Source organism: Ostrinia furnacalis, unplaced genomic scaffold (assembly GCF_004193835.3).
Source record: "Ostrinia furnacalis isolate ACB-3 unplaced genomic scaffold, ASM419383v2 OfSCF3339, whole genome shotgun sequence".
Taxonomy (NCBI): Eukaryota; Metazoa; Arthropoda; class Insecta; order Lepidoptera; family Crambidae; genus Ostrinia; species Ostrinia furnacalis.
The window spans coordinates 1-18,030 of record NW_021133578.1 but is presented as its reverse complement, the minus strand read 5'-3'; the positions used below and the strand labels follow the sequence as shown (position 1 = coordinate 18,030).

General features: G+C 38.5%; 2 protein-coding genes across 2 annotated transcripts; both read right to left on the bottom strand.

Annotated features, from left to right (window-relative positions):
* Positions 1–9,176: 9,176 nt before the first annotated feature.
* Positions 9,177–12,743, bottom strand: LOC114357731 (vitellin-degrading protease-like). Its single transcript, XM_028311479.1, has 5 exons — positions 12,686–12,743; positions 11,067–11,232; positions 10,419–10,674; positions 10,028–10,171; positions 9,177–9,359 (listed from the first exon to the last, which is right to left on the bottom strand). The coding sequence occupies exons 1-5, from the start codon at positions 12,741–12,743 to the stop codon at positions 9,177–9,179; spliced, it is 807 nt and encodes a 268-aa protein (XP_028167280.1).
* Positions 12,744–15,226: 2,483 nt separating this feature from the next.
* Positions 15,227–16,094, bottom strand: LOC114357729 (vitellin-degrading protease-like; the record flags this gene model as incomplete). The annotated part of the gene is made up of 2 exons (XM_028311478.1): positions 15,227–15,409; positions 15,951–16,094. Coding segments are annotated over 2 exons (327 nt in total), but the record flags the coding sequence as incomplete, so codon positions are not given.
* Between the last annotated feature and the right edge of the window lie 1,936 nt (positions 16,095–18,030).

The following is an 18,030-nucleotide window of genomic DNA, read 5'->3' as shown; positions in this document are numbered from 1 at the left end:
TAGACGACTCATTTTTCGTAAAAATTATGGATCCTGGGCCACCACAACCTAGGAAAAGACATTTCCTAATGATATTATTGATATTTGGACATAATATTATGTAAAATATGGTAGTCTGTAAAAAAATACCCCGAAACGGGTGGTAAAGCAAACAGTGACATGTATTCTAGGTTCTGACATGCCAAATCAGCCTGATGTCATTGTACCAGCTGGCAAAAAAGACGTATATTTTAGTCCACCTAAATTAAAAACGAAATTATCTTACAGGTGTTACCTATGTATACCGGAAATGCTTGGAATGCGGTAAAAAAAATGTCTTGAGTGTGCCTAATGTTTACCCTACATCATTTTTTTTTTGTGCATGTAATGTACGTGTCATTTATTTTTATTTTATTCATTATGTTCACTATATTTAGGAAGGAGTATAGTTTTTCTTGCTTTGATTAAAATTTACAAGTTATATAGGTACTAGCTTTCCGCCCGCGGCTTCGCCCGCGTGGAATTTTGTCTGTCACAGAAAAACTTTATCGCGCGCGTCCCTGTTTCAAAAACCGGGATAAAACTATCCTATGTTCTTTCCCGGGACTCAAACTATCTCTATGCCAAATTTCATCAAAATCGGTTGCGAGGTTTAAGCGGGAAAGCGTAACAGACAGACAGACAGACAGAGTTACTTTCGCATTTATAATATTAGTTGGGATTATTGAGCTCTAGTGTTATTTCAATGAAATTAAGCGTCAAAAACGTTTTAGCCATATTTAAATAAATAATTTACATTGATTCCTCACAAATTATACGTATGTTTATTTGTAATACTATAATGTTCTCAAAAAATATAAAATCAATAATACTTTTATACAAAAAATGATTACTTTTTGAGTAAACAGTATAGCGGTCCCACAGACTGCACGTCGCAGACGGCGTGACAAAAAAATCACGTCGTCGTTTAAAGGTTAAGTATACTCATCTGAAAATTATATTGTTTCAATAACAATTAAACTGATGACAATGGAAATTAAACGAGATTTGGGTGACTAAAACACATGTTTAAAGAGAAAAAGGGGAAAAAAGGAATTGAATTAATTTTTTTCGTGTGAAAACAAGAGCGTTAGTACGGAAACATTGTTCATCCCACCGTTTCGCCTCTAAGCGGGTCTAAACACAGCGATATTAAATTCCAGAGTATTTTCGTACAGCACACAGTGAAATTATGTACAGTAGCCGTTGCATGTTAACTTTAATAAGTGGGTAGGGCTATAAATAAAATTTTAGTAGCTTTCCGCTACGGGACTCTCTCCCACCTCTTGTTCCCACCGCTGCATCTCCTGTGTAGCCAGGATCTACAGCTTAACCGCCAATAAAAACCCAACCAGTGAAGGCATGTTTGTCCCGGGGAAAACTGTCATAGGACCCGCAATGAAATTATTCAGAAGAACATAAAACATATGTATAGATGACATCCGGCCACATGCTGAAATAATCTAGATGCAAGTAACCGGGGACAGTCGGTGGAAGATTGAAGAGGAGGCCTATGTTCGGAGACGAACTCCAAAGGCTGCTATACATAGATAGATAGAGTCCACTAAGCATTCTTACACGAAAGTTTATAAGTCCCGACTCTCTTGTTTGGTCTACTGAACTGACTAGAAAAAGGATTGTTACGCATACGAAGTTGCAAGTACGGCAACATAAAATATTCCGGCCTTTCTGTCTCTTTCTACATTATGAAAAAGGCCTCTTCTGGTTGGATATGTAGAATTAAAAACAAAATCCCTGAATATGCGTTACGTTACTCATTAAAACAAGGATGGTTTTGTTTTGGACAGCAGATTCGTTAGATAACATTAATTCCCATTTGAGAGCATTGCTCGTAATGTTTAAATACTTGTTATTGAATAACGCTCAAATTAAAGCACAGATTCAAATATATTATTATAATTATAAAATCAGTGTTCAGGGGAACTACATGAACCGTGACATTGACAGAGGGGCGCCACTGTCAATACCGAATCGCTGGTTCCGATTTTTGCCACGTTGGAAAACACTGAAATGAAATTTTTATTTTATTTTATACACCACTACTTTTTTATCACCGGAAAAATTTTAACAGGTTATGTAGAAATGTGTGAAAATTATAAAGTAAAAAAAAAAAATTAAATTTTTATAAAGTTAATTTTTTTATTAAATTTTCTTTAGTCCCTATTTTACGCGTCACAGCTGGGCCACTCCGCTGCTCGTTCATTCAGTAGAGTAGTCGTACGCGCTCGCACATTGATCTGTCTGTCTCGCTCACGCCTTGACCACGCTTCCAGTGTTATTATTACTAATTTAGACCATTATAATGCAACATTTCAAGTAATTTTGAGTTCTAATAAGTGTTTCATTACACTTACGTACTTCTTTACGTGGTATTCTGACTGTTAACACTAATTGTAAGTTAATAATACAATGAAATACCTACCTACTGTGAATACGTTACGAATACACACCAATGTGTCGTTACGAGGCTACTACGACTTTAAAAGAAATATGTAATTCAAAGATCTGCCAAAACAGCGGCTTTCAGTGTTATCATCACAGAATAATAATAATGTATTACTTAGCTACCTATCTTAGGCTATTTTTATTGCAACATTTCAAGTAGGTAATTAGAATTGTAATTGAACGCAGGGCAAAGGACGAAAACAGTAATTTAGTAATTACGTAATACGTCACGTTGTATTTCTGTGAGTTTTTAACACTAGTTAATAATAATACCTACTGTGTAACTCCAATTGAGATCGCACGTCGTTCGTAGTTCGTGAATTTAAGATCCGCCATAACAGCTGAGTGGTGCGAACAGTTTTAGATGGTGGTTTTAGAAGGCGCTTAGGTAAAATAATAAAAATAATTCAACTTTCCCTTCATACTTACCCGGGCTTAGGATCGGCCTTAGGACCGGCAAAATTCAATGCTTTGATAAGCACCCTGCATCGTGCTGAAGTGTGGCTGTCCCGGTACAGTCGCAAAACTGCACTACACAATTTCTCCGGCCAAGAATAATAATGCACGTATCATTAACACGTATTCACGTGAGGTGAATTGGTAAGACAACGTAATAATTGCACGACACTATTGACTTGATTGATACAATGTTAACAAGACAGTTCACGACCGATCAAGAGCTCGCGCGCGCGCAACTGACCGACCGCGGCCGGCGGCCGGGCGAGCGAGACGGCGGCGCGTGGCCGCGGGCACCCGCCCGATAATGGCCGCACAACAAACGTACACCGCCGCCTTTAGGAAGCGTCGGGCCGGCAACGTCGCATCTCTCTCCATAGTAACGGGCGGCCTTGCGTTGAGCGTAAATAGTGCTAGCGACGCGTGTGTCCAAATATTACCAATTTTGAGATGATATTTTGAGTAGCTTTATTTAACTTTTTTTTTTGCATAAATAGGATTAGTATCAATAACTCATTACCCAGAATTTTTTTTTTCGGTGATAAAAATTTAGTGGTGTATAGGACAACCAACAAGACAAACAAAATTTGCAGGAGGACATCAATGCCAGTTATTTTCGATCTTTGCCATTTGACGTTTCAAAATCTTTTAACTATACCATGAGTTTACGTTAGTGGTGTGCTCGCTAGCAACTGCGTAAAAAAATATAATAAATGTATGACAAATTGTACAGCGCCCCTAGTGATTACTTTCAAGAACTAAAATCTTCAAAGATAGCTATCGAGCACACCTAACGTAAACTCATGGTAAGTGCACTGAACAAACAGTTGATTGTCATGAGGTGCTTGAGAGCCACTATTTTGGTGAACCAAGGTAAAACATTTTAGTAATAATATTCTGTGATTTTACCAAGATACTTAGTTATAATTTGTTGAAGATTAAGTAAATTGATCCTGGTTTATCTGCTGGGCCAGAAAGAGCCTGGAGTGGAGACCCCGCAACAAGACCCGCGGCAGAGGAAGACCGTCTAAACGGTGGACAGATGATATCCGGCAACAGGCTGGAGTGAACTGGATGCGTGTGGCCAGAGACAGAAGTCGGTGGAGGGTTGAAGAGGAGGCCTATGTTCGAAGGCGAACCCAAAGGCTGCTATAGATAGGTAGATAGATAGAAGTAGATTGATATTATGTTATTCGGAAAATGCTATTGCTTATAAATGAATTAAAACAAGTGGAAGCTCGATTAATATCTATCAAAAGCGAAATACCACTCAATGATTAATCACGAAATCTCAGAAACCATAACACCTACAAACTTGAAATTTGGCAGATGGGTTCTTTATTTATTTAAATAACGCTTTTTATAGCATATTGTGTGTCATTTTATTCGTGCAGCTTATGGACCAACTATACCAAAAAAGCCTACAGTGCTCTGCGTGTCCAATATAATCACGCCTTCAGGCCGCTGTTGCGGCTGCCGCGGTTTTGTAGTGCGTCTGCGATGTTTGCGTTGGCGGGCGTTGATAGCTTTGAAGCTGTCATGCGCAAAAAGTGCGCATCATTACTGCACAGAGGGCGCGGCAGCTGCCACAGCGTACTGAAGGAGATAGCCGATAGTGTGGATTGTCCACTGATCGGCCACATGCTCAGCAGGACGAGGTCTGTTTTAGAAATGTGCCTAAGTTTTTACTAACATTTATGGATCCCTGTTATTTGAAATATTATACTTTTTTTTATTTTTTTTATTTTATAGGTCGTAGACATCCGCTAAGAACGGATTTTACGAAATTCCACCCCTATAAGGTGAAAAAACGGGGGTTGGACGACCACTTGTTTATTTTATTTATTTAAAATCTTTATTGGACACTTAAAAACAGTGGTACAACAGGCGCGCTTAATGCCACGTGGCATTCTCTTCCAGCTAACCATAACATATCATGTTTATTATAAACATAATAGTGTATTTACTTTCTTCTTCTTCGTCGCTACACTCTTGCCAGAGTGGTCGTGGTCGTCACACCAGGTCCGGTGGCAAGTCTCACAATCCGTCGCCATTCCTCCCGCACTGCAGCCTTTCTTGTGCACTCGTGGAGTGGACCATTGAGTGCGGTTTTGATCTGGTCAGTCCAGCGCATGGGCGACCTGCCGCGCGCTCTTGTGCCCTCAACCTTCCCCTGCACGACAAGTCGTTCAACAGAAGCGACGTCTCCACGTGTTATATGGCCAAAGACAGTGAGTATACGACTTTGGACGATGGAAGAAAGACGCTGTTTGACATCAAGCTCTTGGATGATCGAGACGTTGGTTCGGAACTCTGTCCAGGTTATGCCAAGCATCCTTCTCCAACACCACATCTCTAGAGCGTCTATCTTCTTCTTCTCACTTTCTCTCAGAGTCCACGTCTCAGCACCGTAAAGAAATATGGGAAACACTAATGCCCTGACAAGTCGCATTTTGGTGGCCTTTGTGATGTTTCTGTTTCTCCATATTTTCTTGAGCCGGTCCATGGCGGACCTGGTAATAGCCATACGCCGCTTGATCTCATCCGCGCATCCACCACTGTTCGATATCAGTGCACCAAGGTAGACGTATGATTGGACGACGTCGCAGTTCGCAACTTTAGTGACCTCGGGCGAGTTATTGTTAGCGTATTTACTTATTGACGGTAAATAAGCCAATTTGTTTCTCTTAATATATCGAATATTGTTAGGACTCGAAGATCTGTGCCTCATAAACTTACCATATTGAATGATGACATAAAATCTAATATTCAAGAAAATCTGTAATAACGTTGTCAACGGGACCCTCGTCAATACTTCACGTTTGACATTTTCTCGGGAGGTCAAATCTGACAGAGCCGGTTTTTTGCCAATACGCCACATTGTTAATAAATGTTTCTGGGGAATGTAAAAATAACTTATTTCCTTACAAATACAGACAGCTGATCAGGCTGGAATATTTTTTGTATTTTTGAAATATTCCGCGGAACATTTTAAGGCGCACCTAAAGTTAATAAAGTTTAAGTCAAAGTCAAAATTTCTTTATTTGCATGGACCACTAATTACAATAGTGTTTCAATATTAAAATAAAAAAAATTAAACAAAAAAATAATAAAATTCCTCAAAGCGCATCTACAGGGTGTTAGGTAAATGGGTATATGAGCCTACACTAGCCCATGTTAACATAGGCATATAAATGGTATGGTGAAGTCAGAAATTTGATATCATGATTTTATTTTTTCAACCGACTTCAAAAAAAGGAGGAGGTTCTCAATTCGACCCGTATGTTTTTTTTTTTTTTTTTTTTTATTAGGACGAATTATTAATATTTATGTAGGTATACCATGATTGATACTTTTGGAGTCGGTGCAGGCAAACTTTACATGTTTCATAATCTTGGCACCGACTCCAGAAGTATCAATCATGGTATACCTACATAAATATTAATAATTCGTCCTAATAAATAAGTAGGTAATTAGTAATTATTATTCTACTTTTTAGTGTAGGTTTTTTGGAGTCGGTTTTATTTAATTTTCATACAAAATAAATTTTATAAAATCCGATTTGTATGAAAATTAAAATAATTAAAATGAAGATATCAATTTTCTGACTTCACCATTTATATGACCATGTTAACATGAGCTAGTGTCGGCTCATATACCCATTTACCGCTAACACCCTGTATATTTATTAATATAAAGTTTTTTTATTAAAAGGTCTGCAAACTAAGTCAAAGACTAACTTGTTTGCTTATAAATCTAGTAATAAATGATGATAACCAAATCCATAATTTATTATCTGTTACGAAATAGAAGCTCAGAATATTATCTGTCAGATTTTATGAGAAACATTTCTTTGATAGGATCCCGCGGGAAAACTATGAGTAAAAGGGCAATTGAATCAGAAGGACATACACATCCATAGAAATATCGGTTGCTAGGCCCAGTTTCATCCATAGCGGAGAGGAGAAGCGACGAGACATATTGTATTTATAGTCATAGCACACTTATCAACGCGTAAAGGGATCAACATCGTATCGCCTTTCGCCGCGCTGTCAAACACGAGACAAGGCGTTTACATTACGGTGCGGAAAAGTGTGCATTACAGTACGGAGTTTCATACAAAGAATACTGATCGCCTCGAGTTTACGGCCTCGAGTGAACTTCGTTCTTTATTAGTAACTAAAATCGAACGTTTTTTCGGAATGGCTGATTCCGAAAAAACGACATTCGATTTGAGATCCGAGGAATTCATGTTTTTTTATATTAGTGCTACTGAAATGCACTAGAAACGTAGGTTAGAACCCCGCCGCGGCGCTCGACTATTGTGGTGAAGCCACTCGTAACACTAGTATAAAGGACGTAGCACATTTATTAACCCGGAAAAGGATCGTAACTGTATCAACTCGATGCGGTCAGTATTCTTTGTACTGGGTGGCGCAAAAGTACTGGCACTAAAGAAAATACTTTTTTTTTATATGACATTTTCTGTCATTTTGTTGTTGAAAATTGTGTAGTGAACAAATGTAAAATACACTGAAAATAAACATGGACCGTTTTACTCCCCAAGAACGTGGAATAATTGTGTCAATGTTCTTACGGACGCTTTTCCAGGCCGAGTTATCTCTCGTTTTGGCGATTTGCCTTGGCCTGCAAGATCACCCGATCTGACCAGTCCAGACTTCTTTCTTTGAGGTTTTTTGAAATCTCGGGTGTATGTGAACAAGCCACAGAGTCTCGTNTTGTTGACTACAACGCAAGAAAAATGTGTTTATCATTTAAATCAGTTCAGCGGTATAAGTGTGAAGACAAACAACACAGAGACAGACAGCTAATTCTTCCTCTCTCCTAAAATGCTGTGCCCGACAGGGTCCATAATTGCATCAAAAGTAATTACTATACCATCTCTATAACATTATTCATGTAATACATGATTGATTTATTGTGTATTGACACTCTTTTGTATTAACAAAAAGCTAAACCTATTTTGTTAGCTATTTGGCACTGTTGCTTCTAGGCAACATCGAGGTTCGGAAGCATGTCATGTATTAGAAAACACGGTTTCTACGCCAAATATTGCTTTATATGATTAGTTTGATTTATTATAAATTAAATTTAGACAAAACAAAAACAATCAGAGGTGATAAAATAGTACAAAATCATAAAACTTCCGTCGTTGTTATTCTCATTGCGCGTCATCTTGGCGTCTGACAGAAATATGGATATGAAATCACTCAAAACTCAGTGGACGACCGATTTACTAGTGTTTTGCTGAACTAAGCTTTGTAACAAAATCGAATGATTTGCACAAAACTTATTATTTGGTGCTGTAGAAATATTCAAAGTGGTTGTTGCTTAAAAGCATCACTGCCAAATGAAGGGTTAAAAGACATTATCTTTAAATCCTAATGGTACGAAATTTAATGGCACAAATATACATTTAAAAAAACCTAAATCTAGTTTTCTAATTTAGAAAAAATGTTATAGCTGAACCAAATAGGGTCTTTACTTTTGCGCCACCCAGTATAAAACTCCATACTGCAACGCACACTTATCCGCACCGTAACGTAAACGCCTCGCCTCGCAATTGACAGCGCGCGAAAAGCGATGACAGCTCGCAAAAGGCGATACGGTGTTAATCCCTTTTCAAATATAAATATAAGTATGTATAAAAATAATTCATACTAATAGTGTTCGCAGTTCCTTAGGGATTTATTAATTGATTGATGTATATTTTTTTCATTTAGCTGATAATAACTATTTTTTCTATTACAGGACGGTGAGTACCTTATAATTTTCTTTTACCATTTTCTTTCTTTCTTTCAAAATCTACTCATATCGAAATAAATAAAATCCACAGTTATAAGTGTGTTCTAATGTTTCAGGAACAGCAATGTAAGGAAAATAAAAATCTTTGGTTTTCTAGTAGATTTCAAGTGACTCGGTTTTCAAACAAACAAAATATTTCATACTACATACTTAACTGAAAATGACACATTTCGTTAATTTAAATAGGTAGGTACCTACACTATAAACCCAGAGCTTTATTAGTTCAAGGACGTATACTTACAATAACCCTCCTTCTGGGCAGTCGGGTAAAAACATATGACCTTGGGAATAAAATGATAGTAATACCTACACTTTGTCGGGTGTATTGTGATGCGGTACATCAGATGTATGAAAAAAAAAAACAAATAAAATTCAAACTCCGAAGAATTTATTTGGAACAGAGTTACAAATTAATTGGAATCCGCCCTCAATATCTGCTCCAACTTCCTAAGATGGAGCTGGTCATCAACCCACTTCCTCAGAGCTGACATCTTGGCGTACACTCCAGGGTAATCTGGTCTAGCGCATCCTGCACCAAAGGACACTATACCAGCCAGTTTGCCGTCGTGGATGAGAGGACCACCACTATCACCCTGTATAAAAAATAGTTTCAGATACTTTTTTTCATCATCATTGGTTTCGAAAGACGTAGTGTGGGCAGGTCCCCCAAAAGGTGGACCAAAGATCAGGTAAAGGTCCCGTAGGACCGGTCGAAATCCTTGGGGGAGGTCTTTGTCAAGTGTACCGTGTACCATTTTATTCTGTGTCTCACTCTCAACACGTGCAATACCTATTGAGACTTCCCACTTGGCGTTCCAATTACTGCAACTCCCGTGTAGCTGGGATCTACAGCTTGACCGCCCCAAAAACTCTAGCAGGGAAGATCAGGTTTGTCCCGCGGGAAAGAAACTACCATTTGACCTACCCATTGTAAATTTTTATGACGTTAAGAGTATGCGACTAGTGTGACTTAACGTATGTTCGTGTAGCGCACAGTCGCATAGCATAGCTTTATGTCGCGTTTGTCACGGATATTGCTGAGATTCATGAAGCAGTGTCACTTATCGCTCTCGTCGTCATTTCAGTTTATGACGTCCACTCATGGATAAAGGTCTCCCCCAAGGGTTTCCACAACGACAGATTGCGTTACCCGCATCTAGTTGTTCCCTGAAACCTTCACTAGATCGTTGGTTCACCTAGTGAGAGGCCTTATTTATATTTTAGCTTAAATAGTAAAAGAATACAAATAAGAACGCTTTACCTGGCAAGAATCCTTCCCGCCTTCAGGAAAGCCCGCGCACAGCATTTGTGGGGTGATTTTTGTAGGTTCATATGCTTTTTGACATACATCATGGTTCACTTTGGGAACCATAACTCTTCGCAGCTTAACGTTGTAGTTCTGTAACTTAAAAGGAATAAATTTTAAAAATATTTGACGAACCACTGACGTTGAATTTTGTTCTTATTTGACCAGCATTGAAAGCTGATCAATTATTGCCAGTTTATGTGCTTATGTTTTTTTTATCCCTTAAAAGGAAATTGACTCATTACCTTTTTATGGGCCATTTTTAAAGATTGGGGATGTTCCTATCCTGCTCTTCCGAAACTAATAGGCTATGCATAGTATTCACTATGTAATAAAATCTCCTTACTTTAAACCAAGGGTCGGTAGCTCCATATCCTGTCACTTGTGTCATCGCACCATCAGGTACTTCTTCGTTTGAATCCTTCATTGGTATAGCCGCGACTTTGTCACTGAATGTAACTGGTTTAGAAAGCCAAACGATAGCTATATCGTTGTTGAAGTTATAATCTGGGTGGCTTAGTACTTTGGCAACCCGTACGAGCTGACCACCGCTACCAGAATACGACGACCCAACGCGAACTGTGTAATCCAATAGGTTTGTGCTAAAAGAAATTTACATAATACGATTATTATTTCATCTTTATGACTTCACGAGGTTTTTAAAACGGACTTTTAGGACGGACGCCACCATCTTCTTTTTTCGGATTTGATTTCTTTTCCATGGTCCATTGATTTATCGATCACAGAACTGACGGTTCTGGAGTGGAGTCCGTGTACCGGAAAACGCAGCGTGGGACGTCCACCCACAAGGTGGACCGACGACATCATAAAGGTAGCAGGAAAGCGCTGGAAGCAGGCCGCTACTAATAGATCAACATGAAAATCATTGTTATTGAAAAATATGAAAGTCTATGTTCAGCAGTGGATGTCCTATGGCTGAAATGATGTGATGATAATGATGATTATCGATACAGTTGAATCAAAAGGGCATTACGTGGACAAACAATGTGCTGCAGTAATAACGACGTCCTTGGCTACTATTGAACCTCCACAGATGAAGTCACCCTTGAACAGCAGCCCTGCTTGGTGAGGAGCATCAGTTATCTCTATCTCTTCGCCTCCAACAATTTCATTGTTACCGCGGCTAAATGACCCCACCACTGCAACAAAAAAATGGTCTAAGGTCTTCTTCTTCTTCTTATTCGTTACGCTCTTGGCAGAGCGGTCGTGGTCACGTTGAGGCGTTGTTCACATCGGTTGTAGAGGCGGATACAACTCTCCGCACGATCTCCCTCCATCTTTCTCTATTGGCAGACTGTCTGGTGCAGTCACATAAGCCGTCTCCCACTGCTGCTTTCACTTGGTCGGTCCAGCGCATTGGTGACCTGCCACGCGATCGGGTTCCTTCAACTTTTCCCTGGACGACCAGTCGTTCTATGGAGTTGGGTTGGGTTGAGTTTACCTTTGACGAAACCAGCCTGTTCTGGCTGGTCTAAGGTCACGGCACATTAAATTTATCAACCTGGACCCCTTCCAGGTTGATAAGTTTAAATCAACACCGTATCGCCAGAGTAAATAAATACAAATGAGTAGGTCATCTTCATAGAAACGCACCGAGCAACAACAATTTAGCGTGGATTAGCGGGGTGTAGCGCCGAATTTTGTCAGTGTGTGCGTGCGCGCCGCATACGTATTGGCGCGCTCACATACAAACCGCGTTCGGTGCGTTCCTATGAAGATAACCTACTTATTTGTATTTACTCTGTCAAAGGTCACAGCACACTTATCAACCCGGAAGGGGATCAACGCCGTATCGCCTTTCGCCGCGCTGTCAACCGAGGCGAGGCGTTTACGGTTACATACGATGAAGATAAAGGACGTCGCATATTTATCAACCAGGAAAGGGATCGTAACCGTATCAACTCGAGACGGTCAGTATTCTTTGTATGAAACTCCACACTTCAACGCACACTTATTCGCACCGTTACATAAACGCCTCGCCTCGCAATTGACAGCTCGAGTAAGGCGATGACAGCTCGCGGAAGGCCATACGGTGTTGATCCCTTTCCAGTTGATAACGGAGCGGTACGGAGTGTCATACAAATAAACTGACCGCCTCGAGTTGATACGGTTGCGAGGTTGATAAGAATAGGGATGTTTCCTGGGTCAAAAAGCAAGAGTTTTAATTAGTCCGTCAGTTAACTTATCAAAAAATACTCTACACGTATTTTTCACTTTTTCAAACTAATGATAATGAGATAAAGCGTCCCAAAGTTAGTAAGAAGAGGCCCGTGACGTCAATGCGTGCATAAAAGTGCCGCACATTGTGACGTCGTGCGGAACTTCAACGCACCATAACTATGTAATTATTTGTTAGATTGACAAATTAATAAAAATATATGTGTCCAATATTTTTTGATATTAACATTACGGACTAAAAAATTTTTTTTAGGAAACTAGCCTATTCAGCATGAAAGGTTCCTAGTTTAAAAATATTCCTGGGAAATAGTGTACTCTTGGGAACAAGTAGGTACATAAAATAAATAGAAGTGAGAAAAAACCATCAAGTATTACCACAATAAGTACTCTCTGGTTATATTTAAATTTAATTACCTCCAGCGTGGCCGTTGAAAAACTGTGCTTGCAGAAATAGAATTACAGCGAACCACATTTTGGTTGTTATACAGAACCCAAACTTAGCAAGAGAAAGCTAAGTAAGTCGATAGTGAAATTCTTTCTTATGTTTATATAGGTGCCCAGTAACGCGACTGGTATAAGGTAAGGCGTACAGTGTGCAGCAGTTTTCCTTAAAAAATACAAGGATAATAATAAAAAATTAGTGAAAGGTTGTATGGGAAACTAATTTATAGGTTTTGAAAAAAACATTTTTTTATGCTAGACAAGGCAGGTTGACCGCAATCGCACCTGGTGTTAAGTGAGATGCAGTCTAGGATGGTACATATTATTATCAGCTGTCCTGTAAGTGCCTATTCACTCTCGCCTTGAAAACGCCCGGATTATAGTGTTCAGTAGGCCTAAGATGCGCGCCGTGATAACTTTTATCGACGCCAAAATGTATGGGCAAAATCGATAAAATGGCGTGATAAGCGCTTATCGCGGCGTGCATCTTAGGCCTACAGGAAATACAGCAGCAGGCAGCGAATTCCAGTCCCTAGCTGTTCGCATTACAAACGATATTACGCATTTAGGCTTCAAGTAAAAAATAACGATTTTATGTATTGATAATGATTAAGAAGATTTACTATTGAAAACTAGATTAATAATCATCAAAATAATGTGGCTTATATTAAAATTTAAACCATTTTTCGTCACAATAAAAAACATTTCATAAAATTAAAAGCAAATTGTCAGTGTACGACATACCTTAAATAAAATAATTTTAACGAGTTATTTAAATTCCAAAATGTATGAAAGTATGTAAATGTATAATATTATTAAATATCATCTATCACTTTTTAACACGTTTACAATAAATACATACGTAACATTTTATGAAAAATAGTTTTCTTATCAACATTTTTATGTAAGACAAATTTTCTAAGGATTTGAGTATGCGTTTTGTGGTATTTTGTACTGTATAAGAATCAGTTTTGCACTGCAACATATTATTATTATAGCTAGCTATTGCCCGCGGTTTCGCCAGCATTATTCCGGTATGCCACAGATAGCAACTTTTATTTATGCAGTGTGAGTCTTGATAAAATACACATATGAAAACAGATGAAACTAGATCAATTTTTATCGACAAAAAAGGTCAAAAAATATCTGAGATTTTTTAAAATTTTTATAGATTTTTTTTCGTTCAAATACTTATTGTTAAGAAAACGTAATAACTTTTAAACTAAGAGGTATATCCTGATAAAATATAAACAGTAATAATACTAAATTACAGACGACACTAAAAAAATACATAAAATACCCAGAAAATGCCAACAAATAATAAAAAAAAAATTTTCTGAAAAAAATATGCATTTTAATTCGTGTTTTTTTGATTATTTGAGAAATTTCTCCAAAAAATGCCCATATAACAGGTGGTTTCTATAACTTTGTGTTATTTTCTATCATATATTACCTTTGTAAAACCAAAAATCTCATGTCTCTATCCCTATAGCTACGTTTGCAATGATCGTCAGTTATATGTATTAACTAAACCTACATTCGATTTTACTGAATTTGAAAAGATGGTGATGGGAGCACACCATAAACTTAAGGACGAAGCACACTTATCAACCTGGAAAGGGATCGTAACCGTCTCATCTCGAGGCGGTCCAGTTTTCTGTGTATGAAACTCCATACTGCAACGCACACTTAGGCCCAGAACAGACTGTGAAACGCAACTGCAACGAAACTGCAACTTTCTGATGATTCTAATGAATGAAACTGAAACCGAAAGTTTCAAACTGGTCGCGTCATGTGTGGTCTCTCAACAGACGCTATGGCAGAAACTTAGATGCAACTCAAAAGTAACTAACAGTTGCAGTTTCGTTGCAGTTGCGTTTCACCGTCTGTTCTGGGCCTTACCCGCAACTTAACGTAAACGCCTCGCCTCGCTTTTGACAGCGCAGCGAAAGGCGATACGGTGTTGATTTCTTTTCGCGTTAATAAGTTCGCTGACCTGTAACTTTGCAGTGGAATCACACGAGTTTCTTACCATTTTACCTACACCAATATACTTAAGCTTGTGCTGACCTTTCGTATAATTCGAACCACAATTTGTTATTCTAGGTTTTATAATAAAAATAAAAATATCGACCGTGTTGTATTGGGTCGTTCGTAATGGACTACTATACCAGAGGTCGCGGGTTCGATTTCCACACAGTACACATATTTGTGTGCATGAAGATATTGTTTGTATTAGCCTGGGTGTTATCTATCTATCTATAAATATACAGTACCTACAATATAATATTTGTAGAAAATTAACATACTTAACTAAAGTATGTTTATATCCGTTATTTTAGTTCAATGTTTTCTTAATTTGGGACTAGATGCGTAGTGTGAAATTTCCAAGGATATTATTTTATTTGTTATTTATTAATTGGTAAATACATAATTATGTGAAGGAAGTTTATGTAAAAAAATAGAACAGACAGTTATAATCCCAAAATTTTATTCCAAATTAAAAAAGACAAATCACTCGAAATCCTTTTCCCACTCCTTGTGCAGTTTTTTCTTGCGGACCTCCTCATCAATCCATTTCCTCAAGGCTGATACTTTGGTGTACACTCCAGGGTATTTTTTCCTGGCACATCCTTTACCAAAGGAGACTATACCAGCCAGTTTGCCGTCGTGGACGAGAGGACCACCGCTGTCACCCTGCATAAAAATTAAATTGTATAATTACTGGATAAGGTTTAAGGAATTAACACATTTATCAACCCAGAAAGGGATCGTAACCGTATCAAATCGAGGCGGTCAGTAGGTATTCTTTGTATGAAACTTCCTACTGCAATGCACACTTATCCGCATCGTAACATAAACGCCTCAACTCGCGGTTGACAGCGCGCAAAAAGCGATGACAGGTCGCGAAAGGCGATACGGTGTTAATCCTTTTTGGAGTTGATAAGTCTGCTATGCTTAAGGAGTTTTTCTTGTATCGTGTGGATCATTAATATGTAAAAGACGGAAAGACTTTGACCCAAGTCTGCATAATTTTCCGTGTCAATAAATTACAGAAAGTAGTCTTAATAATTGTGTCCTGAGATTGAAATTTGAAACTTACGGCCTTCAATCAAAAAAAATACAGAAGGGGTGGAAATCCTGCAAAGCCATGTTTTATTAAAATTAGTTTTACTGTAAATATTAACAAAAGATACTAAAATGCCTTATTATACAGTTCAGCCTCAAGTTTTTTTACCTTACAAGAATCTATTCCACCTTCAGAAGTGCCTGCACAAAGCATTCGAGAACTAACATGTTCTCTTGGTTTATACACCGCTTTACATGCTTCAAAATTAATTGTGGGAACCAGAATCCTTCGTAGCTGATCATCGTCTTCTATCTGTAAACAGACTATAATATAACGAAGTTTGAAATAAAAAAACTGCTTGGATCAAATTTTCATTATTTGATAAATTAAATTTTCATGACATATGAGGTGGAATTTTATTGTGTAAAGCAATCGTAATCATTTGACAGTTCATAACGTACGATTATTCTGTCAAACGCTTTGTTTAACTGACTTTATCGTACTTTATGAACTGTCAATTACGATTGCTTTACACAATTCCACCTGTACCTCTAGTAGGAAAAACTTTCGAGTTCGTTTCGTTGCGTATTCAAAGTGTCATCGAAAAATTTTGTATGAAAAATTAAACAGCGCCCCCTATATTATAGCCGCCCTAGGGGGCGGACTTAGCATATTTATAAAAACCCGGGAATCGATCGTAAACAGCGCCCCCTATATTATAGCCGCCCTAGGGGGCGCTGTTTAATTTTTCATACAAAATTTTTCGATGACACTTTGAATACGCAACGAAACGAACTCGAAAGTTTTTCGTACTAGAGGTACTGATCAGTTAAGACAAAATTATAAATCACTAGCTTTTGCCCGCGGCTTCACCCGCGTGGAATTTAGTTTGTCACAGATCGTCATAAATTATAGCCTTTATGTTATTCTGGGTTATAAACAATAATACTGTAAAGTTTCATAACAATCCATTCTGTAGTTTTTGCGTGAAAGAGTACCTAACAAACATCCAGACATCCAAACTTTCGCATTTATAATATTATAGTAGGAAGGATATCGAAGAATAAAATTAGGGAGACCGTCGAGGGTGTCATTAGGCGGTTATCACACTGCGCCGCGCTCCGCCGCGGAGCGCGGGGCGACAGATTTAATCATTGTATGCAAGTATCTCAGTTTGTATAGAAAACACGCGCGGCACTTCACACTGACAACGCGTCCGCGCGCGTGATTTTTTATATGAAAATCACGCGCTCCGCGGCGGAGCGCGGCGCAGTGTGATAACCGCCTTACTAATGTTTTTAATGTAGCCCTTAAAAGTATTATTGATTAACGAAATATAAAGAAAGTATTGTAAAATTACGGGATTGATACTTTAAAGGACTTAGCATATTTATAAAAACCCGGGAAGGGATCGTAACCATATCAACTCGAGGCGGTCAGTATTTTTATTTGTATGAAACTCCAACTGCAACGCTCACTTATCCGCACCGTAACGTAAACGCCTCGCCTCGCGGTTAACAGCGCGCGAAAAGCAATGACAGCTCGCGAATGGCAATTCAGCGTTGATCCCTTTTCGAGTTGATAAGTCTGCTATGACCTGAAGGGGTGAACTGGTACTGGTGGAAAAAAACTAATTACTTTTCTAAATTGAGGTTGGGTATCTCCAAATCCCGTCACTTGTATCATCGCACCTTCAGGCACTTCTTCGTTTGAATTCTTCATTGGTATAGCTGCGACTTTCTTACTAAACCTCAATGGGGTCGAAAGCCACATGATACCTATGTCGTAATCAAACCCATCATGAAATTTGTAACGGGGATGCGATAATGTTGATTTTACGGATAAGACAACGCCACCCTGACTCTTGTACGACGAACCAACGCGGACTCGCCATCCTGACGGTTGTTTTCTGAAATGAGTAAGATACAGAATAGTTCCTTTAATCCGTTTTCAATCACAAGAAAGGTTTTCCTTTAAAATACAATTTAACGAAATAATTTTCATTGAAGATAACTGTCACAAAAAGTATATTTACAAACTAGCTGTGCCCGCGACTTCGTACGCGTGGATACCCATTTTCGCAACATTTTTCATTGTTGCTCTGCTCCTATTGATCGTAGCGTGATGTTGTATAGCCTATAGCCTTCCTCGATAAATGGGCTATCTAACACAGGGTGTCCACTGCAAATGTTCGAAAAAATTCCCTGACTTTTCCCTGACTTTCCCTGACAATTTTCTCAAAATTGCC

Excerpts from the sequence above, each read along its gene's own strand:
- LOC114357731 (XM_028311479.1), bottom strand. The coding sequence starts at position 12,743 with ATGTGGTTCGCTGTAATTCTATTTCTGCAAGCACAGTTTTTCAACGGC. Across the intron at positions 10,675-11,066 it reads GCAGCACATTGTTTGTCCAC|CACAAACCTATTGGATTACA; the intron begins GTAATGCCCTTT and ends AATTTCTTTTAG. Across the intron at positions 9,360-10,027 it reads GCGGGAAGGATTCTTGCCAG|GGTGATAGTGGTGGTCCTCT; the intron begins GTAAAGCGTTCT and ends TTTTTTATACAG.